This window comes from Agelaius phoeniceus, chromosome 19 (genome assembly GCF_051311805.1).
Source record: "Agelaius phoeniceus isolate bAgePho1 chromosome 19, bAgePho1.hap1, whole genome shotgun sequence".
Lineage (NCBI taxonomy): Eukaryota > Metazoa > Chordata > Aves > Passeriformes > Icteridae > Agelaius > Agelaius phoeniceus.
Window position 1 is genome coordinate 4,103,185 of NC_135283.1, and position 23,228 is coordinate 4,126,412.

The 23,228-nt window shown below is 56.1% G+C and overlaps 1 protein-coding gene across 1 annotated transcript; it reads right to left on the reverse strand.

The window, feature by feature from the left end:
* Nucleotides 1–220: 220 nt before the first annotated feature.
* On the reverse strand, nucleotides 221–1,769 carry LOC129128208 (GTP-binding protein Rhes-like). Its single transcript, XM_054645352.2, has one exon. It carries the CDS (start codon nucleotides 1,370–1,372, stop codon nucleotides 746–748), a length of 627 nt encoding a protein of 208 aa, XP_054501327.2. The 5' UTR covers nucleotides 1,373–1,769; the 3' UTR covers nucleotides 221–745.
* Between the last annotated feature and the right edge of the window lie 21,459 nt (nucleotides 1,770–23,228).

Consider the following 23,228-nt stretch of genomic DNA (forward strand, 5'->3'; position numbering starts at 1 on the left):
GCTGCTTGGTAAAAACTTCAGTGTGGGTAAATTATTAGGAAAATTATAACTCTGAATGTCCTGGCACTGCCAGGGGAGGCTCCTCCAGTGCAGGACACTCCACATGAGGCTGGAGCACAGAGGAGGGAAGGCAAAGATGCAGTGATAAGAGCATAAAACACTGATAGCAGGCACTGCAGCACCTGCAATACGGGAGAAAGAAACCGAGACATTTTCCAGCTCCACTTTGCAACAATTTATTTATTTGGAATGCTTAAAAAAAACCAAACAAACAGAAAGTGAATAGAGAAAACCAAACTGATGCACAGACCACCCTATCACATGCTCTACACCAGGTACAGACTCAGGATGTGCTGTGGGTGCCAGAGCCATGGCAGGAGGTTGGAGGTGCTTGGGACGAGGTGACACCGGACCCGAGTGCCCTGGGACAGTGGTGCTGATGCAGCTGCAGGTGCCCACATCTGCCAGAGCCCTGGTGTTTGTCCCCCCTGCCCGTCCTGCCAGCTCCCCCTCAGTGCCCTGGCTGCTCCCCAGGTGAGCCTCCTGCTTTTTTGGGAATTGCCCACACCCATCCAGCAACCAGCATCCCACCTCCTTGTCACCTCCCACCCTCTCCGCTCCTGTGGGCTGGGTGGGGAAGAGGAGGGAAGGGGTGGGAGGCAGCAGGGGAGGTTTTGGCCGAGGCAGTGCCTCTCCCACCCAGCCCACCTGAGTTTCCAGCCTGTGCCAGCGCCGGGCCAGCGGCTCAGCACACGGAGCAGCTGTTGGTCTTGTTCATGGGCGGCCTGAGCGCCTGCTCCTTGGGCAGCGTCTCCCTCCTCTTGCAGAGCGCGGGGCTGAGCCTGCTGGGCAGGTTGGCCTGCTGCAGCAGCTCCCTGAACACCTCCAGCACGTTCTGGTTGTCCTTGGCCGACGCCTCCATGAAGCGGCCGTTCCAGTCCAGCTCCACCAGCGCCAGCGCCTCCTCCACGGGCACCCTCCGCTCGCCGCCGCTCTCCGCCTTGTTGCCCACCACCACGATGGGAGGGAACTTGTCCTCCTTCACCTCCAGGATCTCCTCCCGCAGGCTCTTGACGCTCTCGAAGGACTCGGCGTCGTCCACGGCGTAGACCAGGGCGAAGGCGTCGCTGTTCCGGATGGAGAGCTTCCTCATGGCCGGGAAGGAGTAGCTGCCGCTGGTGTCCAGGATCTCCACCTTGACCGTGGCCCCGCACACCTCGTACTCCTTGCTGTGCAGCTCCTCCACCGTGCGCCGGTGCTTGGGCTCGAAGGTGTCCAGCAGGAAGCGCCGGATCAGCGAGGTCTTGCCCACGCCGGCGGCTCCCAGGAAAACCAACCGGACGTGGTTCTTCTCCTTCGCCACCAGGGACATGGCTGGCACGGAGGGGACAGGATGCTCCGCAGCTGGTGCTCACCCTGCAGGTGTCCCTGGGTGCCTGCAGCCCCGGTGTGTCCGTCTGTCCGTCCTCCCTGCTCTGACTCAGCGCAGCCAAGGAATGTTGGTGCCACCGCTCCGCGAACTTCTCCCGGCGGACTCTACAACCCCCGAGCCCGGCTCATTTTTTTATCCTGGTCCCTCTGTGCCATGTGGCACCAAGCTGTCCAATCTCTGAGGGTTGTGGGTGCTGGAGGAGGGAGGGCAGGGAGGGAGGAGAGCGGGGTGCTGCGGGCCAATCCGCACAGTGCAGCCCTGGAGTGCAGCAGCAGCATTGCTGCATCGCCGCCGCTAGCGCAGGAGCCGCGGCACCGCCAGTCCCCACAGAGCCACGGGAGCTGCCCGGCCTGGGGGACACGCAGTGGCCATCCCCACCCCTGGCCTGGGGACACTCAGTGGCCATCCCCACCCCTGGCCTGGGGGCACTCAGTGACCATCCCCACCCCTGGAATGGCTCGTGGCCAGCGCTGGACAGCGGCACCCGCGGCGTTTCCTGCGCCTGCCCGGGGCTGGGCACTCGTCTGCAGACAGAGTTGCTGTGAACGTGCCCAATCTCCAGTGAAGCGATGAAATCTTTGGCTGGAGGGGGAAAATAAGCTCTCCCATCTGTCATAACCTCCTCATTCAGCTGTCAGTTACCAGTGATTTTTGTGAAATATTTAACCAGAGGGGGAGATGAAATCTCCACAAAGACGACGCACGGCGCTCTCCGGGAGCCACGGCCCTGACCCAGCACTGGGGTTGCTCTGGAGGTGCAGGCTGCCCCATCCAGGTGTGTTTGCTCAGCACTCACCTGCCACCCCATGCTGGAGCTGTCCCAGAAGCTGATTCATGCAAAGTGCAAACACAAAGGGAGCTTGCACAGAAGTTCACATAAATTTCTGTCACAGACATGTTTTCTGAAAACTCCTTTCCTTAGGATTTTTTCTCCTGAGAACCTGAGAGGCCTCAGGAACAAAATGTAAACAATGGATATCTGCTGCTGTGGAATGCAACAAGTGCATCTGGGATTGGCCCATGTAGTTGTTTCTAATTAATGGCCAATCACACTCAGCTGGCTTGGACTCTGTCCGAGACCAAAGCTTTTGTTATCATTCCTTCTTTTTCTATTCTTAGCCAGCCTTCTGATGAAATCCTTTCTTCCATTTTTTTAGTATAGTTTTAATATAATATATATCATAACATAATAAATCAAGCCTTCTGAAACATGCAGTCAGATCCTTGTCTCTTCCCTCATCCTCGGACCCCTGTGAACGCTGTCACAAGTTTCTAACCTAAATTTGTGGATGTGTGGTTTTTTGGAGCTTAAATTCATGTTTTCTTTCCATAGCCAAGTAACAATTCCAGAATTTAGTTCTGGATGAATTTGTCTGCTGATTCCAAAACCCTTTTCACTGGAATTAGTCCTGCCTTTTAATTCTCCACTTATTGTACATTTTAGCCATGTTAGGAGCTTTCCCAGCTAACCTTATTATCAGGAGAACCAAGAGAATATATCAGGATGAGCAGGGTCCTGTCCTGGTGTCAGCCTGCCCTGGGAGAAGGGAAAGGTTGGGTCCCCAGCAGGACTGACAGTGGGATTGGTGTCCAGTGCCCCACAGCATCACTGGTGGTGCACCTTCCCTCACCAACATGAAGCTCCATCTGGGGACACTTCCTGAGCCACAAGGAGATCCCAAATGTCAAGGACTGAGCTGTGGGAGCTGGAAGGAGCTGGGGATGCAGAAGATTTGATGGCAGGCTAAAAGCCAGGGGAAGGGGTGGGTGAGCAGAGGGTGCTTGAAGGAAGCAGTGGTGGGGGTTTGGTGCCAGTGCAAGCAAGGAACTGAAGGCAGCAAGGCAGGACAAGTAATCTCAAGCCAGCCCTTGGAAGCTGCTTAAAGCCAACCTCTGTTTTTTTAAATAGGAAAGAATTCAGTTAATGCCTCTTTGTGTTTGGTTTTCAAGAGAGATGGAAAGGGTTTCCCACAGTCCCTCCCAGAACTCTGCAGGCTCTCAGGATGTGCTGGGGGCTGTAGTGCCCTTGTTGCTGCTCATTTTCCCAGAATTTCATTCCAAAGGAACTAAAACCATGGATCTGTGCAGTCTCACAACACCCAACATCTCTCTGACAGGTGTAGAAGTGATGCCAGAGTGAAAGAGGAACCCATGGCAAGAGGGAATGGGAACCCCTGGGTGAAGGAGGAACCCATGGCAGGAAGGAATGGGAACCCCAGGCTCCAGGCACCCCATCCTGGCTCTAAACCATCCCCCTTACTGCTGGCACCCAGGGAAGGCAAATGCCAGGCAGAAATGCCATCCATGGAGGGCTTCCAGAGCTGGGCTTGGGAAGGGACCCTGGTGCTGTGGGAGCCAGGACTGGGGCACATCACAGCCACTGTCCTTGGTCTGGGGCACATCACAGCCACTGTCCTTGGTTTGGGCACTCCTGCAGAGTGTCCTGCCAGGTGTGGGCAGGTGAAGGGCCAGCCTGGGCTGTGGCACAGAGCTGTGGCACTGTGGGCACACCCAGAGCCACACACAGAGCCAGGCTCTGCAGCCCCCCTGCTTTTTCACATCACTTGTCTCCCCTCAGTTCTCACATCTGTGCTGCTATGGTTACCGAGAGCCTGAGAGGTTTTAAATCTCCCTCAGAGCAATGGAGGATTTCAGGGTAATCTTGTTAGGAGATGAGCAATGAATATTTCCAAAGGCCTTTTGCATGGATAGCTCGTTCCCTGTGAGCTTATGGCCCCTGACAGCAGGGAAAGCAAAGCACGGGGGACTGAGCAGGGAAGGATGAACACAGTGACTTGTTTTCCACTGCAGTCCTTTGTCTTCACTGTAAAGTCCCTGAATTCTGAATTTTTCAAGCAGTTTGGGTCAGGTATTACCCAAAAAAAAAAAATTATTTCAGTCTGTGTTTTCCCCAGGGAAAGACTCACAGGGCCTTTATGGGCACCTGGAGATGGGGACAGTGATGGATGAGCCCTAGAGAAAAGCTCTGTGTCCTGCCCAGTGGGGCTGAGCTGGCTCGTGGCAGTGCCCAGGATCCATCTGTGGGGTTTTGTAATGCAGGTGGAGTTTGGATCCTGCAGCCAGGGCACATCCTGCACCCAGAGGAGCTGGAGCATGGCAGGCAAAGCCTCTGTGCTGAGCCAGAGTGTGCCCTGGGCTGTCCCCAGGGACAGGGAATGTGACAGCCCAGGGACACGGGAATGAGGGAGGGAGGGAGGGAGGGAGGGAGGGAGGGAAAGGAGCCCTGAGCAGGGCAGCAAGGAGGGGGAATGGTGAAGGGATGACAGCAGTGTTGGGCAGGAGCTGGGATGGAGCAGGGCTGAGATGTGGGTTTGGGGCAGGGTGAGATGTGGGGTGGGTTTGGGGCAGGCTGAGATGTGGGGTGGGTTTGGGGTGGGTGAGATGTGGGGTGGGTTTGGGGCAGGCTGAGATGTGGGGTGGGTTTGGGACAGGCTGAGGTGTGGGGTGGGTTTGGGGTGGCTGAGATGTGGGGTAGGTTTGGGGTGGCTGAGATGTGGGGTGGGTTTGGGACAGGCTGAGATGTGGGGTGGGTTTGGGGCAGGGTGAGATATGGGGTGGGTTTGGGGCAGGGTGAGATGTGGGGTGGGTTTGGGGCAGGCTGTGGGGTGGGTTTGGGGCAGGCTGTGGGGTGGGTTTGAGTGGGTGCAGTCACATCCCCAATGTTCACAGGCAGGTCTGAGCAAGCTTGGAGATGTTCATGGTCACCCTGACCCCAAAGCCAACCCTGGGCAGGGCTGACAGAGCAGGGGGGGCCCCATGGGAGGAGAGGGATGGTCCCCAGGGTCCCAGCCAGTGCCAGGGCTCAGGCAGAGCCATCAGCCCAGCCTGGGGTGCTGGATGGTCCCTGCCTGAGCAAAGCCCCATGGGCTGGGCAGCCTTTGGCAGCCAGGAGAGGGCAGTTTGGGTCAGAACACTGGGAAATGGTGTGTGGGCTGCTGCTTCCCACTGTGAGCTGGTGCAGGGGCCAGGGGAAGGGACTGAACCCTGCTCCTGGTAAAGCTAACAGCTCTCAGCACAGCAGAAACCTGGGATCTGCTCCCCTCACAGGCTGTTTGCCAGCAGGAATGTGGAACAATGTGGTGCCTCTTCTGTCCCTGGACCAGCCCTCAGAGCTCCACTGCTGGAGGGGTGTGAGTGAAGCTCTCCCCAAAAACATCCTGATGTCCTGACAGGGTTTGTGACATCTTTTACAAATATTTGTCTCACTTCTAAGCTTATGTCTGGTGCCTGAAAGTGATTGAGTGAGGGGAAAGCCAGCAGAGCACAGCAGCCCTTCCCAGTGGCCAAGTGCTCCCCAGCTCTGCTGCTGCTCCCAGATGGGAGAAAGGCAATTTGCACCCTGAGGAACAGCAGGAACAGCCTGTGCTGTGCCTGGATGTGCTCTGGGGAGCTCCTGCCTCGGTGCTCAGCTGTCCTGGCTCAGAGGGAGCAGCAGCTCTGATGTTCTCAGCACTGGAGCTGCTGGTGCTGGGCTCTGCTCCAGGCCTGGACACGGTGCCCAGATCAGCACCGCTGGTCACACACGGGGTGACAGAGCCCTGGGCCTGGCCCATTGCTCACAGGCACTGAGGCATCACTGTGGCTGTGCTGGTGAGCAGCCTGCAGCACCGTGGGGTGTTCCCAGGAGCCTGAGCCAGCTTCTGGAAGCTGTTGGAGCTGCTGGAGCTGCTGCTGAGTCCTGCAAGGGGCACCCAGTGCCTCGGCAGCCTTTGCACCCCACAGCAGGACAGGGACAGTGAGCACAGCCTGGGTGGATGCTCCCACCCCACCTGCTCGTGCCCCTGCCTCTGCTTCTCCCCTTGGATAATTCCCAGAATCCCAGAATCACTGGGTTGGGAGAGACCTCAAAGATCACTGAGTCCAACGCAGCCCCAACCCCTCAACCAAACCCTGGCCCCCAGTGCCACATCCAGGCTTTGTTAAACACACCCAGGCATGGGGACTCCACCACCTCCCCGGGCAGCCATTCCAGAACTTTATCACCCTTTGTGTAAAACACTTTTCCCTGCTATCCAACCTGTATTTCCCTTGGTGCAGCTCGAGGCTGTGTGCTCTGGTTGTGTCAGTGCTGCTGGAGAAAGAGCCCAGCCCCAGCTGAGCACAGGCACCTTTCAGGAGCTGTGAGAGTGATGGGGGCAGCCCTGAGTCTCCTTTGCTCCAGGCTGAGCACCCCCAGCTCCCTCAGGGGCTCCTCACAGGGTTTGTGTTCCAGCCCCTCTCCAGCCATAAATCCATGGTGGATGTGAGGCTGGCTGGGTTTCCAGCTGGGTTTCCAGCTGAGGGGCTGAGAGGGAAGTGGCAGCACTGGGAACCCCCCCTGCCCTGCCAGATGTGCCCCAGCTGTGCCCCAGCTGTGCCCCTCACCTCGGGGATGGATCGTGGCCTCTCCCACCTGGAGTGAGCCCTGGAAGGGAGCCCAGGTGAGAGAGGAGAGGGAGGAGAAGCTGCTGTGGGACAGCAAAGGGCCAGCCCGGGCTGTGTGAGGCACAGGAGGGGACAGGGTCAGCGAGCAGGGACGAGCTGCACCCGAGAGGGTTAAAGCTGCCTCTCCGGAGATGAAATCCAAATGGCCTTTGATTCAGCGGCAGGTGAGAGGAGAAACCCGAGCCCTATGGCTGCCTCCCCCCTGGAGGGGATGCATAGATGGATCAGCCATACCTGCTGCTCCTGGAACTGCACGGATCCTGTTCCCAGCGGTGCCACCGAGGGCCACCTGCCACTGCGAGGGGCACAGCCCTGCTCGGGGGGTACCCGGGGGTCCCGGCCCTACAGGGGTCACACAAACCCCTGCCTGTGACCCCAGGGCCAGTCGGGCTCAGAGGAGCTGGTGTGAGAGGTGAGGGCTGAGGTTTGCCCCCAGCCCCGGTCTGGTGTCAGTAGGGATGGAGGAGAGTGGGGCTGGCTTTGGGGTGCTCCCTGAAGGGAGGGGTGGGAGAGATCCCCGCTGGAATCGCTCATCACACAGGGGAGCTGAATCCTCACCTGCTGATGCCTCTCACAGCCAGGCTCATGGAAAGCACTGTCACCTGTGCTGCCACAGCACAGAAACTCAGCTGTGACACCCTGGCTTAGGCACAGGGGCACTGGGAGCTGACCTGGCATGGGTGCCCTGCCCCTCATCCTCTCCCATGCCAAAGAGACCATGTGGGGTCTGGAACCCTTCCCTGACCCCAGCTCTGTTCCCTGGGGAGGGCAGGAGCCACGGACAGCCTGTACTGAACCACCCCGGGTAACAAAACCCAGTCTCCCTGTAAACAAATATCTCACCAGGGACTAAAGGGATTTAGTGTAGCTGTTCTCAGGCTCAGAGGAGTTCCTATAACATCTCTTATCTTGCTCTGGCTGGATTATTGGCTGGAGGAAAGAGCTTGCCTCTCTCCAGGCCACCAGCACGGCTTTTCCTTGGGTGACACGGGGTGACACAGCAGAGCTCTCAGGCCATCAGGGGGTGAAATGTGTGATGCTGAGGTCTCCTGCAGCCCTGGGGTGCCAAGGGGGAGCAGAGAACCCCATTCTGAAGCAGCTGCACTGCTCCCAGTGCCTGGCTCTGCCCAGCTTTGCCCACTGCAGTGGCATCAAGGAGGGAAGCCCAGACCTGGCAGGTGCCTGAACCTCTCTAGACACAAGATAAGGCTGAATATTAGTGCTGATCTGCTTGGGGGGCCAGTAAAGACTGGTGGGATGCTACCAGGTACATGGGCAGCCAGTTTGAGCTGATTTTCTGCATGCTGCTCCAAGCCAGACTGAGCCTGCTCCACATGGGACTGAACCCTGAGCCTCTTCCACTTGGGATTGAGCCTTCTCCATGTGGGACTGAACCCTGAGCCTCTTCCACTTGGGATTGAGCCTTCTCCACATGGGATTGAGCCTCCTCCATGCGGGATTGAGCCTTCTCCACATGGGACTGAACCCGGAGCCTCCTCCATGTGGGACTGAATCCTGAATCTCCTCTAGTTGGGCTTGAGCCTCCTCCAAGTGGGATTGAGCCTTGTCCATGTGGGATTGAGCCCTGAGCCTCCTCCTCATGGAGTTGGGCCTCCTCCTCCTCCTCCTGGGGGCTGCAGCCCCAAGGCAGAGCTGCACCCCTCCATTCACCCTTGGCCACTGAGATAAATCAGTGCAGGCAGGGACAGGAGGCTCTGGGCTCTCTGGCTGGTGCTCCTGTAGGCATGAAAACCCCAAATCTGGACCTTGCTGTCCTGGCTTCAGGGTACAGGTGAGGAAAGGGGAGGGAGGAGAGCCAGGAGCAGACAGGAGAGCAGGGATGCTGATGGATCAGTGGGGCTGAATGTGAGAGGCATGAAAAGAAATGTACAGAGTGTAACAGCTTTCACCAGGGCAGGGGTGCAGGATGCCCTTGGTTGTGCATCTCTGGATCACTGACACAAGTCCTAAAGGGGAGGGATTTACAGGAGAACAAAAATGGCAAATTAGGTGAGAACATCCCTGACACCATGAGGAGAGGAGAGGAGAGGAGAGGAGAGGAGAGGAGAGGAGAGGAGAGGAGAGGAGAGGAGAGGAGAGGAGAGGAGAGGAGAGGAGAGGAGAGGAGAGGAGAGGAGAGGAGAGGAGAGGAGAGGAGAGGAGAGGAGAGGAGAGGAGAGGAGAGGAGAGGAGAGGAGAGGAGAGGAGAGGAGAGGAGAGGAGAGGAGAGGAGAGGAGAGGAGAGGAGAGGAGAGGAGAGGAGAGGAGAGGAGAGGAGAGGAGAGGAGAGGAGAGGAGAGGAGAGGAGAGGAGAGGAGAGGAGAGGAGAGGAGAGGAGAGGAGAGGAGAGGAGAGGAGAGGAGAGGAGAGGAGAGGAGAGGAGAGGAGAGGAGAGGAGAGGAGAGGAGAGGAGAGGAGAGGAGAGGAGAGGAGAGGAGAGGAGAGGAGAGGCTCCAAAGCTCAGAAAAGCCTGGCACCCTTGAGGGACAGCTGGAGGGATTTGGGGGCCAGGAGTGGGTGTGTGGCTTCTCATGGCAGTGTCAGAAGGAGATGGGATCTTCAGCAGATCCACAGCATTAACACAAGGTGCAGAGGGTCTGGTGCTGGCAGGGGATGCCCAGCACCCCAGATTTGGGAGACAGGGGCACAGAAGAGGCTCCTCACCCATCCAAGGTGCTCTGCAGCCCAGACTGAGCCAGGATCCCTCTCTGCCAGGCTGTCACTGAGGCTGTCAGGGACTGTCCCCAGAGCTCAGCCCAGCTCCCAGCAGCCAGGCTGTGCCCCTGCCCAGGGCAGTGCTGGCAGCCAAGCCTCCACTGCTCCATGCCATGCAAAGCCAGGCAGAGCTGATGCTCTCACCCTGAAAACAAACTGCTGGGTTTTTTTTTTTTCCTTTCCAGAGTGTATGAAAATGTCATTTTGTAAACATCCCCCAGTGCTCTGCCTGCCCAGGGCTGCCTGTCACTGCCCAGGGGCCCTTCCCCACTCACTGCATGGCCTTGGTTCCCTGGGCTTTCATGCCACAGCTCCCAACTCTTCCCCCAGTGACTTATTGTCCTTAAATAACCAAATAAACTTCACATGATGGGGCACAAGTGACCTCAGTGTTGTCCTGGATCTGAGCTGATTATTGCCCTAGACACATTTATGGTCAAACTGCTCCTTCCTTTTCAGGGCAGGAGCAAAGGACAGCTCTAGCCAAAAGCAAGGTTAAAATAAAATGAGGATTGCATTCATTTTACAGGGGAGTTTGATGCTCCCTGTGAATGTGCCAGGCCCCACAGTGTGGGGGGCAGGGTGGCAGCTCCTTGACTGCTCCTTCAGCTGTGGAGTCTCAGCATTTTGGACTGGCTGCCCCCAAAACCTCTCCTCTTTTGGGTTCAGAGGAGAAAACCTCTGCCTGCCTGCCCCCAAAACCTCTCCTCTTTTGGGTTCAGAGGAGAAAACCTCTGCCTGCCCCCAAAACCTCTCCTCTTTTGGGTTCAGAGGAGAAAACCTCTGCCTGCCTGCCCCCAAAACCTGTCCTTTTTTGGCTTCAGAGGAGAAAACCTCTGCCTGCCCCCAAAACCTCTCCTCTTTTGGGTTCAGAGGAAGAAACCTCTGCCCAGCCCAGTCCCCAGCAGCCCCTCAGTGCAGCCCCTGTCACCCTAAGAGCTCCTGACAGCCCCGCCTGGGCAGCGCCGTGGCAGCTCCGCAGCCTCAGCCGGGGGCGCCGGCGCCTGTCAGGACATCTCATGTTTGTGACATTTTTCCTGTCGGGGAGGATCAGCAGCAGCCAGGCCTGGCTGTGCCCAGGGGCACCACCCTGCTGAGCCTGCCTCCAAGCTGGCTCCCAATTTCTGGCATCCACACAGCTCTGGAGGTTTTGGTTTTCTCCAGGTTTCGGCTTGGGAGGAATCACAGTGGTGCTGGTGAGCCATAGATGGCAGCTTGTCCTGGCTGCCTGTGGTGGGGCTCTCCCTGCCCTGGAGGATGGGCTGTGCCACGGCTCAGCTCTGCAGGACACTGCAGTCCCCTGCTCCAGTCCCCTCCTGTGACTGGGAGCTGAGCAAGGGCGTCCCTTTGTGAGCAGGGACATTGGGGACTGTCCCCAGCAGGACAGGCCGAGCCAGGAGGAGTGACCACAGAATCCCAGAACCATGGAGTCATAGAACCATGGAATGACAGAACCATGGAGTCATAGAATCATGGAATGACAGAGCCATGGAATCATAGAATCATGGAATCCCAGAACCATGGAACGACAGAACCATGGAATGACAGAACCATGGAATCCCAGAACCATGGAATGACAGAACCATAGAATCCCAGAATCATGGAATCCCAGAACCATGGAATCCCAGAACCATGGAATCCCAGAACCACAGAATCCCAGAACCATGGAATCCCAGAACCATGGAATGACAGAACCATAGAATCCCAGAATCATGGAATCCCAGAACCATGGAATCCCAGAACCATGGAATCCCAGAACCTGGCATCACAGAACCATGGAATCCCAGAACCATGGAATCCCAGAACCATGGAATCCTAGAACCACGGAATCCCAGAACCATGGAATGACAGAACCATGAAATCCCAGAACCATGGAATCCCAAAACCACGGAATGACAGAACCATGGAATGACAGAACCATGGAATCCCAGAACCATGGAATCCCAGAACCACAGAATCCCAGAACCATGGAATCCCAGAACCATGGAATCCCAGAACCATAGCATTACAGAATGGGTTGGGTGGGAAGGAACCTCACAGATCACCTCGTTCCAACCTCCTGCCACAGCCACCTGCTACATCAGGCTGTGCAGGTGATGTTCTGGGACTAGAAGATGAAGAACCCAGAGTCACATTGGCTGGAGGGGATTGGAGGGCAGGGGACATTGCCAGCCTGGGGACATTGCAGGAAATGGGGCTCAGAGTCCCCTCCCTGCAGGGCTGGAGGGAAAGGCTGTGAGCTTTGTGAGCTGCATCAGAGCTGTCCCCAGGTGCCTGAGCCCAGCTCTGAGGCTCTTCCCTGGCTCTGGAGATGGGAATGATGTGCACTTCCATCAGCCTTCCCAGCAGTGCTGTGAGACAGAGGGAAGCTGGCTGGGCTGAGTTTCCCTGTGCTGCTGCCTTGTGCTCAAATTCAGGTCTCATTTCTGTCAAGGCCAGCGTGGCCCCAGTGGCACCAGGAGAGGAGAGGATGCTGCTCTAACACAGGACCTGGATACCTCTTCCCATCTGCCAGGCAGGGCTGTGGGTCAGCCAGGCCCTCCCAATGGCCCTGCCTGTGTTTTCCTCGTGCAGTGACCCGTGTGGGTGCTCCTGTGCTCCCTCCTGTCCCTTCTGCAGGGCTGGGAACAATTGGCTCTGTTTACCCAGTGCTGATGGATGTGGCTCCTGGTGCTGCTGCTGGCCAAGTTCCTTCTGCTCTCCCAGCAGGAATGTGGGAAGGGAAAATCAACAATCAATTCACAGCTCCATCCCTCTGGCTGAGTGCTGCAGGGAGCTGCTGAAAACCTCAGCATGGGCAGAGAGCTGAGATCTGTTTACACAAGGTAAACTGAGGCAAGGAGGGCAAGGCACTGCTGTGTCCCCCCTCCCCTCCTGGAGCAGCTTCTCTGCAGGTAAAAATAAAAGTGCAAAGCTGCAAAATGCCAGCTGTTCTCTGGGCTGCAGTGGAGAGATGTCCCCAGGAGCTGGACCCCACTGCCCCTCAATGCTCCTCACTGCCCCCCAATGTCCCTCAGTGGTGGGGGGAGCAGGGGTGACTGCTGGACCAGCTCTGCACTGGTCCCCTGGTCCACACTCAGCATTGGCACCTCTGTGAAATCTGCTCCAGCCTGGGAAGGATCAGAGAGTTCAAATCAGAGATCATATCCCAGGAGTAACGTGTGAGTAACCTGGTCTGTGGAAGGGCTGGGTCTATCTGAACTTGGAGATTCCTTCCCACCCAAACCAGCCTGTGATTCCAGAAACAGGGGCTGTGCTGGGGGCAGGCTCACACTGGGGAAGCACCTTCTAGGCATGGACAGGGAGAAAGAACCCCACGAGCACAATAAATACAGACACAACAGGCAGAGACCCTCCAGCATTCCATTTCCCAGAGCTGACTCTGCCATTCCAGCCTGCCCATTGCACAGAGAGGAGCAACACAGTTCCTCCCAGTACCATCCTGGTTGCCAGGGGGATGTGCTGGGACTCACTGGAGCCCGGGAGGGCAGGGAGCATCCCGGGATGTGGAGGAGGGCAGGATCCCGGGATGTGGACTGGGCAGGATCCCGGGATGTGGAAGTGGGCAGGATCCCGGGGTGTGGAACTGGGCAGGATCCCGGGATGTGGACTGGGCAGGATCCCGGGATGTGGACTGGGCAGGATCCCGGGATGTGGAAGTGGGCACGGAGCACCCGGGGTGTGGCAGGGCAGGGTCCCGCCGCTCTTGCCGGCTCTGACCCCGAGCTGTGGCAGCCCCAGCCTTGCTTTTGGATTCGGGAGCACATCCCGGTGACCGAGGCTGTGTCAGGAAAGCTCCCAGGCGGTCCCGCCACTACGGCCACCTCCACGGGCAGCCCCAGCCCCTGCAGAGCCACCGAGGCTGGCTCAGCTCAGCTCAGCCCAGCCCAGCCCAGCCCGGCCCGGCTCAGCCCAGCCCAGCCCGGCCCAGCCCAGCCCAGCTCAGCCCAGCCCAGCCCAGCCCAGCTCGGCCCAGCCCAGCCCGGCCCAGCCCAGCTCAGCCCAGCCCAGCCCAGCCCAGCTCGGCCCAGCCCAGCCCGGCCCAGCCCAGCTCAGCCCAGCCCAGCCCAGCTCAGCCCGGCCCAGCCCGGCTCAGCCCAGCCCGGCCCAGCCCGGCCCAGCCCAGCTCAGCCCGGCCCAGCCCGGCCCAGCCCAGCCCAGCTCAGCCCAGCCCAGCCCAGCCCAGCTCGGCCCAGCCCAGCCCGGCCCAGCCCAGCTCAGCCCAGCCCAGCCCAGCCCAGCTCGGCCCAGCCCAGCCCGGCCCAGCCCAGCTCAGCCCAGCCCAGCCCAGCTCAGCCCGGCCCAGCCCGGCTCAGCCCAGCCCAGCCCGGCTCAGCCCAGCCCAGCCCGGCCCAGCCCAGCCCGGCCCGGCCCGGCCCAACCCGGCTTGGCCCGGCCCGGCCCAGCCCAGCTCAGCTCAGCCCAGCCCAGCCCAGCTCGGCCCAGCCCAGCCCGGCCCAGCCCAGCTCAGCCCAGCCCAGCCCAGCTCAGCCCGGCCCAGCCCAGCTCAGCCCAGCCCAGCCCGGCTCAGCCCAGCTCAGCCCAGCCCGGCCCAGCCCGGCCCAGCTCAGCCCAGCCCAGCTCAGCCCAGCTCAGCCCAGCCCGGCTCAGCTCAGCCCAGCCCAGCCCACCCCAGCCCGGTCCAGCCCAGCCCGGCCCAGCCCAGCCCAGCTCAGCCCGGCCCAGCCCAGCCCAGAGCCCCCAGCCGGAGCCGTTCCCCAGGGATGCTGCTGCTGTCTGTCTGTTTGTCACTCTGTCACAGCCGTGCGGCGCCGAGGCAGTGCCATGAAGCAGAATTGACCCGTTCTGGCAGCTGACATCTCCAGGAAGGGTTTAGCATGAAGACAAACCGAGCCCGGGGTGAGCTCACGCTGCCCAGGAGCTGCTGCGGCGCCCAAGGAGCAGCAAACAAAGGCGAGGCTTTGTCCCAGCCCTGTGTGACAGCGCCAGCCGGGCGGGGTGACCTGACCCAGCCACATGAGGGTGGCAATCCTCTGCCTTCTCGGGTTTTGGTTGATCACTGCTGCCCCAGATGTGCAGGTGTCTCTGCTCCAGCCTGCGCCACTGAAGAACGAGTCTGGACTCTTCACTGTTCCATCTTGAGGTTGTTTATTAATTCTTATCTATAAAATTTTCTTTCTGCCCAGCTGAGATCTGCTCAGCAGGGCAGCCACAGGCACTCTGAGGTGGTGTTGTCCTGTTATACTACAAACTACATATAACATATTTACACTTAATTCCCAATACCCATCACCTGTGTTAGACAGTGCACTTCTACTCTAAACCAACCCCAAAGTGCCAACATCACTGCAGAAAATGGAGAACAAGAAGAAGAAGAAGGAGAAAGGCTGGACACACCCAAGTTCCTCCATCTTTCCCTATAACCCCCTTACCAAAAATCCTAAAATCTCCATTTTCACCCTATGATCATTTTGTTATTACACCATTCAAACCTGTGTGACTTTCATGCCCTCATACAAAGCTGGTAACTTGCTCCAGGGGTCAGAATCAAATCCCCAGGTGCTCTGGGCTGCCTGCCAGGGTCTCCAAGCCCCCTGACGGGGTCCTTGGCAACTCTGGACACCCGGAGGGATGAGCTGAGTTCTGACACTGCCTCATCAGCTGCACTGGCTGCTGCTCAGATGGCACAGAATGGCACAGAATGGCACAGAATGGCACAGAATGTGTGCCCCAGGGCCAGGGGTGAGCCCCAGGCAGGGGCTGGGGTACAGGGGGGCTGTGCTCACCTGCAGTGAGGGCTCTGCACACACCTGGGGGTGTTTGTGCACAACAGAACCCTGAAGGCAGAGCCATGGGGCCAGCACTGAGCAAAGGGCAAGGCCCTGCTGAGCTCAGGGTGTGCAGAGAGCTTCTCTCTGCTGCCTGCTCCATCCTGCTTTGTTTAAAGCCCACTCCCTCCATTTCCCCCCTGTAAATGTATTTTTGTACATGGGGCAGGTACAGGAGCTCTGTAAAGCTCATGTTTGATGGCATGGCTGCTGTTCTCCCCCAGGCAGCCTGGCTGCAGGGCTGGGGAGCCCAGGCCCATCTCCAGCAGCCCTGGAGCTGCAGAGGAAAACTCCCCCCTTGTGCAGGATCCCTGCTCCAGCAGAGCCACAGCTGGCACTGCAGGAGGGCTGAGCCCCCATGGGATGGGGCTGTGCCACCCCCTGACACACAGGGGACAGGGCATGGTCTGACTCTGGCAGTGCTGTTTTGTATTACTGCATTTTTTATTTTATTTTTATTTTCTTCCCTAGTAAGGAATTGTTATCCCTACTCCTGTATCTTTGCCTGAGAGCCCCTTAATTTCAAAATTATAATAATTCAGAGGGAGGGGGGTTGCATTTTCCATTTCAAGGGAGGCTCCTGCCTTCCTTAGCAGACACCTGTCTGTTCAAACTGTTGAGAAAATTAATCCACAAACAGCAGAGGTTTATGTCCAAAAAGGAGACAGAGGAGTCTTTTCTGGCTTCATTCAAATAACGGGAGAGGCCATTCTCAGCTCTTTGCAGCTCCTCTCAGCAGCATCAGGGCCGGGGTGGAGAAGAGGCCCCCTCCTCTCTGAGGCACAGCACAGCATCAAATATCTTCAGAGAGAATTCAGGCTGCTGTGGGGCCCAGGAGCTGCAGCTCTGTTGGGGTGAGCAGGGCAGATCTCGGGTTTCTGTGGTTGAGATGATCCCCAAGGTGTTAAAAAGTCTTTTTTTTTCCCAGCCCCACAACTGAAGAAGAAGTTGACATTCCTCAGTTCTGCTTTTCAAGGTTGTTTGTTTTCTCTTATCTGTTCCATTCTTTCTCTGACCTGCTGAGGTCTGTCCAGCAGCTCAGGTTGTGGCACAGTCCCTGCCCTTGGGGTGGTGTTGGCTTTTTATACTAACAACTGCCTGTACTTTATTTACAATAATTTTCCAATACCTATCACCTGTGTTAGACAGTCTGTCTCTACTCTAAACCAATCCAAAAGTGCCACCATCCCAGCAGAAGATGGAGGAGAAGAAGAAGAGGAAGAAGAAGAGGAAGAAGAAGAAGAAGAAGAAGAAGACGAAGAAGAAGAAGAAGAAGGAGGAGGAGGAGGAGGAGGAGGAGAAGGAGAAGGAGGAGGAAGAGGAGAAGGAGAGGACACACCCAGATTCCTCCATCTTGCCTCTTGAACCCCCATTCTAAATCCCCAAAATTCTACGTTTTCACCCTGTGACAAATTCACTATCATTCTACTCAAACCCTTGTGGCTTGTAACTCTTCACACAAGGTTGGGAATTGTTTCCATGGGTTACAATCAAAGGCACAGGTGGTTTTGACCCCGTGCCAAGGTCTCTGAGCCCCTGCCAGGGTCTGGAGCCCTCCAGGGCAGCCAGAGCAATGTCCTGGGTTCTGAGTTGCTGAGTGCACTGCAGGGACCCCGTGACCTTGCCCTGGGTGATGTCCCTGGCAGTGCCAGCCCTCTTGGGGGCACCTCACATGATCCTTCCCTGCTTCCTTTCTTTTTAGGTTCTTGTGAAGGATGAATAAACACCCGGGGCCGTGGCTGCCCAAGGCTGCCTCAGGCCAGCAGTGTCATCGTGCCACTGTGCCCCTGCTGCTCTTGGGGGAAGGATGCAGAGGGGCTGCTGGAATGGGTGATGGAGAAATGGGCCCCAGGAATGCTCAGGAAATAGGGATTTTTAGGGAAACCGTGTGGAGGCAGCCTCCATCTGCAGCTGGCTCCTCTGTGGGGTCAGAGCTGCCCTCAGAGCCTTCATCCCCAGAGTGACTCCAGCAAGAAAAATCCTCAGGCTGCTTTGCCTGGGTCTGCTCTGGGTGTCAGTGGGTGCTGGGGTCCTGCAGGGCCCCCCACCCAAACGTGGCAGCTCTGTGAGGAGGCTGAGCCCCGGGTGGGGATGTGGCTTTGGGCTGATGCCAGTGCCAAGTGTGGGCACAGCCTGGCCTGGGCACCTCGTCCTGGGCAGGGGCTGCACACTCAGTGTGAGCCTGGCAGAGCTCTGCTGGCACAAACTGGGATGGGAGGGGGTCTCTGGGAGCTGCTGTGGAACATCCATCAGTGCCTGGGGAGGGATTTCAGGGACATCCCTGGGGTAAGCACAGCCCCCTCCACTGCAGCCCCTTCCTGCACACAGAGGGGCTCTGCAGCTCTGCTGGGATGTGGCCAGAGCAGCTGTGGACCCTCCAGGCTGCAGGGAATGGCAGAAACTCCAAGGAGGGATATTGTATTGCTGGGAATGTCCCAACAAAGACAGGAATGATGCAGCTGACTCCGTGTTCTCAGAAGGCTAATTTATTATTTTATGATACTATATTATATTAAACAATGCTGTACTAAACTATACTAAAGAATACAGAAAGGATACTTACTGAATGATAAAAAAATAATAATGAAAGCTCTTGACTCTTTCCAGAGTCCTGACACAGCTTGGCCCTGATTGGCCAAAGAGTGAAAACAACTCCCAGCAGAATCCAGTGAAACAATCACCTGTGGGTAAACAATCTCCAAACACATTCCACACATGAGCACAGCACAGGAGAAGCAAATGAGATCAGAATTGTTTTCCTTCTCTCTGAGGCTTCTCAGGAGAAGAATCCTGGGTGAAGGGATTTTTTCAGAGAATGTGAATGGCACAGAGGGATGCCTTGCCCTGCCCTGCCCTGCCCATCACGCCCCAGGCTGGAAAAGCCCCTGGGAGCTGACAGTGCCAGTGCCAGCCGTGGGACAGGAGCAGGTCCTGCCCTCCCTGTTCTGCCACACACATTTTGGACCTGAGGGTCCTCCCTCCTCTTTGCTGCTGTGTCAGCACCTCCAGGAAGAGGCAATATGTTACAGCAATAAATGTGATTATAATAAATAACTATGCAAAGGCAAAAATGCTTGAGATAAATTTTGTTTTGCTGAACAGAGGCTTCAAAAAAAAGAGCTTCAAGGCTCTTTTTTTGGGAGAACTTGCATTTTCAGTTTCCATCTTTTTCACTGGCTTGCTCCTCTTCTCATCTCACTGTCCCTGGTGAGATCCTGCTCATAATTAAAATTCAATGTTTGGATACAGCCCACTGCAGCTCGTGGGCCAATCCACACTGGAGCCAAGAAATTAGCAGGATATTTTTTCACTTCTACAGCGTTTCTCCCAGCAGATCCTCAAGGGTTTTCTCCAGTGGTGATTAAGTTTCTCAGAACTCTTGGGAGATGGTGACTGCTCAGGAAGATTCTCAGCAGTGGGAGGGCAAACCCATAGCCAGGATGGTGCCTGGAGGTGAATGCAGGATCCTCTGGGATGTGCAGGGCACAGGGACAGGGTCTGGGAGTGTCCCAGCCCAGCACCCCGTGGGTCTGGAGTGGCAGCTGCTCCATGAATGATGTGCTGTCCTTGCTGGGGGTGATGCTCAGGTTTTGGCTTTTCTATTTTTCAGATTCTGTGCTGCTTTAGTGTGTGGGTCTGGGTTCACATCAGGGGATGCTGAGCTCTGTGCACAGAGCAGGGAGACAAAACAATTCCTGCTCCAGCTGGGCACCAAGGACAAATGATCCAAATCTCAGCCCAAGAGCACAAACCCTGTGGGCTGGAGAGAGAAAAACAAGGATGGGACTGGATGGGCTAAAGCTGGAATGGGACAATGAACTGCAAGATGCAAATGGAGCAGAACTGATCCAAGGGAGAGACCCCGTGAGCAGTTGTGCATTTTGGGGCCATTTTGGTTCATCTTGGGTGCAGCCCTGGCTGGGCTCTTGTGCTGCACAAGGTGGATCCATGGAGGAGATCTTTTAATAAATCCCTGCTTTATTCTGTAACTCTGTCCAGCCTCTGCTCTAGGGCAGCCTGCACAAGGCATCAGGGGCAGGGGATGTCACACAGGGGTCCCCTGCCCTGTTTGTGGCTCCCAGTATTGACCAGTGCTCCTGCCCCAGCTCCAAACTGAGTGTATTGAAAGTGTATTGATGACAAATGATTTGGATAATTTAGGGATATATGGTTTGATTATTTGATAAAAAAAAATTAAAAATGTAAAGATAAAAAAAATGAATGCGTAAAATGGAATTTAAATATAAGTTCCTAGTAAATGGTAAAATAATTAATATGTTTGGCAACCATTACATTATCTGTTGTGGCAGGAGGGACAGTGTAGCAGGGACAGTGTCCTGATAGCAGCAGGGACTGTGGGGACAGTGGGGAGAGCGTCCCTCCCTTCTAGCAGGGACAGTGTCCCCAGTGGCAATAGAGACAGTGGGGACTGTCCCTCCTTTGTAGCAGGAAGTGTCCCTGGTGGCAGGAGGGACAGCAGGGACAGTGTCCCCCTGGCAGCAGGCACAGTGGGGACAGCAGGGACAGTGGGAACAGCCGGGACAGGAGGGACAGCAGGGACAGTGTCCCCCTGGCAGCAGGGACAGTGGAGACAGCAGGGACAGTGTCCTCGATGGCAGCAGGGACAGCAGGGACAGCAGGGACAGCAGGGACAGTGTCCTCGATGGCATTAGGGACAGTGGGACAGCAGGGACAGCAGGGACAGTGTTCCCGGTGGCATTAGGGACAGTGGGACAGCAGGGACAGCAGGGACAGCAGGGACAGTGTCCTCGATGGCATTAGGGACAGCAGGGACAGGAGGGACAGCAGGGACAGTGTCCTCGATGGCAGCAGGGACAGTGGGGACAGCAGGGACAGTGTTCCTGGTGGCATTAGGGACAGTGGGGACAGCAGGGACAGCAGGGACAGTGTTCCCGGTGGCATTAGGGACAGTGGGACAGCAGGGACAGCAGGGACAGCAGGGACAGTGTCCCCCCGGCATCGCGGGTGCCCGGGGCCGTGCGCGGGCTGCTGGCACCATCTAGTGGGGCTGGTGCAGGGACAGATCCGTGTCCCTGCGCTGTCCCTGGCCACCAGCACGGCCCCAGTTCCCCCTCGTGGTCTCCCCCAGCCCGTCACCCTTCATCCCACACGCCGGGCTTGGGTGGGTGGGTTTGTGCCCGCTGTCCCCCGTGGGTGCCCCGCGGTGGATTTGGGGTCGCAGGGCAGAACTGGGACCCCCCCCATGGGCTCAGCATGGCCTGGCCTCAACCTGTTCACCCCCCTTGGGGGTCTGAGGGGTCAGCAGGGGACACTGGGCTGTGGGGTGGCATCTGGGTGAGCCACTGGCCCCACACAGTAGATCCAGGACCTGGTCCCAGGCTGGGCTATGGATCTTCTGTGGAGGAGTCACCCAGGGTCCCCCTGCCCTTGCCCTTCAACACCCAGCTGGATGTTTCCTGCACAAAATGCCTTTAGGAGGAGTGGGAGTGTGCAAACCAGGGGCTGGGGCTGCCCTGCACCTTTTCTGTTGCAGGCTGTGTGACATTAGCTCTTTTTCCTTTTTTTCTTCCCCCGTTCCTCTTTCTCTCCTTCCTCTCCTTCGTTTCCCCTTTTCTTTGCCAACATTTCGAAGCACAGTCCCCAGGTGTGGGGCAGTGCTGGGCTCACAGCAGATCCCAGGCCCCACCTGAGGGATGTTGGGATCCAGGACTCTCATTAGGCTCCCCAACCCAGCAGAAGTGCCCTGATAAGGTCACCCATGGCCTTATCACCCATGGCACAAGGGAAGGCTCCATCAGCACCAAGAAAAGCTTGAGACTGAGATTTATTGAGATTTGAGATTTGCTTGAGATTTATTTCTTTGTGGGTTTGTTAGGCCAGGAGGAGGGCTGGGGGAGGCCCAGCTCTCTCTTAGTCCCTGGTTCCCCTCCTGTGCACAGGGAAAAGGCCCCAAATCCAGGGTCCCTCCCCTGCTCCCCTTGGCCTGTGGCTGCCAGGGGACCACAGGGGACCAAGGCTGATGGCACAAAGTGGGAGGAGTTCAGCAGGGCTCGGAGGGACGGGAATAAAACCAGCTGCAAAATCCCAACCTTAAATTCCTCAGCATCCAAACCCTTACACCAGCATTAGTTAGCAAAATAACCTAAGTGCTTTCCTGCCCTTCCAAGAAAACCCAGGAGAAGGCAAATTTTTCTTTTAGAGCCTGAATAATAGAGCTGGCTGCTGATGACTTGGGAAAGCCAGCCAAAACCTAACACTTCCACCTTTGGAAGGCTTTGTCTCTCCCTGCAGCACGAAGCAGCCCCACCCTGGGAAGCAGCTTCTGGGATGCTGTGCTGGGCTCGCTCCTTCCCCCTGTGAAAAATGTGTATTTTCTGATTGGCTTTTCACAAACATTGAAATTAATATTATATGTGTTATGTTAGAAAGTTATGCTGTATTAATTTTCTTAAGTAGTGTGTTAATATAGTTTTGGGTGATAACATAATGTTAAAATAGAAACTATGCTATGTAAGATACTTTTTTAAAGAAAGGACTTGCAGCGAGATAGCAGCCACAGACACCTAAATCTTTTAGAGAAAAATAATTTATTGCTCCCTTATCAGAAGAAATGAACTTCTGAACTTCTTCCTGCCTCGCTCAGCCCTGAAGAGCTGTCAGGATGCAGAGGAAGAAGCTGACACTGCCCAGACAGAATCCTGTGTTTGAATGGAATTTATGCATCATGTATGAGATGTATGAATATGCAACAGGTTATTGTTTTTAAGGGTTAATCCTCTGTTAACGTGGGTCCTTTTTCGGGCTTATTTTGCCCAGAAAGAGGTACCCGGACTGTCCATAACTCTTTGTTTCTATTGCCTCATATTGTCCTAATCCAAATTGTCCAAATTATTATTACTCTAATTGTATTTCTATTTTTATAACCATTTTATTACTATTACACTTTCAAAAACAAGTGATTGGCGTTTTTCACAGAGAGCAGCCAGCCCTGGGGACTCCTGCAGGGCCCGGGCGCTGCTGTTTGGCCAGGATCAGCTCCTGCTCCAGCGGGACACACTGGGGACATGTTCCAGTAACTTCTTGGAGCTGGGTCTAATGAGCTCCAGGAGGCCTAAAACACACCCAGGATATCTCAGCTACCCTTGGAGCCACAACAATCAGCAGGATGGCTTCTGTTGCAGTGTTGGAAACAAAAGGGTGTAATAAAAGGCAAAATAACTAATAGAAAAACTGAGTTAGGTGCCAGACGTTCTTGCTCCTCGTCAAACACTTCCCAAAAGCCATTAGTTTCTTTGTTCACTCCTTTTTCTAGTTAATTGCTTGGGCAGGACTTTTTGGCTTCTGTCCAATTAGCTATCCTTAAGTTTGAGGTGAAGTCTCCTAAGTCTCAGGAGGTGTCTTTTCACTTAATCGAGGAGAGAAGCTTCTAGACTTCTTTGCTTTTAAGGGGACAAAGGATAGTTTTGTCACTTCGTCAACAAGAGGCACACTCCTACAGGGACACTGGGAACGGCAGCTCAGGATCCTTCCCTGGGAATTTACAGCTCCATGGCAAACCAAGGCTTCAAATGGAGCCACCTGAATAACACGGAGCCCTCAGCTCTGTGGGGAGCAAGGGATGCTGGTGGGGGGAAAAAAAAAAAGAGGTGAAATTTCGTTCAGTTTTGCTTTGTCTCATAAAAGTCCATAATAAAATGAAAAAAATAAAATAAAAATAAAAATAAATAAAATAAAAATTAAAAAATAAAATAAAATAAAATCCCGAACCACACAGTGCAGACTGACACCTCACCCAGAGGAGCTGTTTGATGCAGGCCTGGCCTGCACCATTCACACCTGCCCAGGTCAAGCTGGGGCTGAGGCTC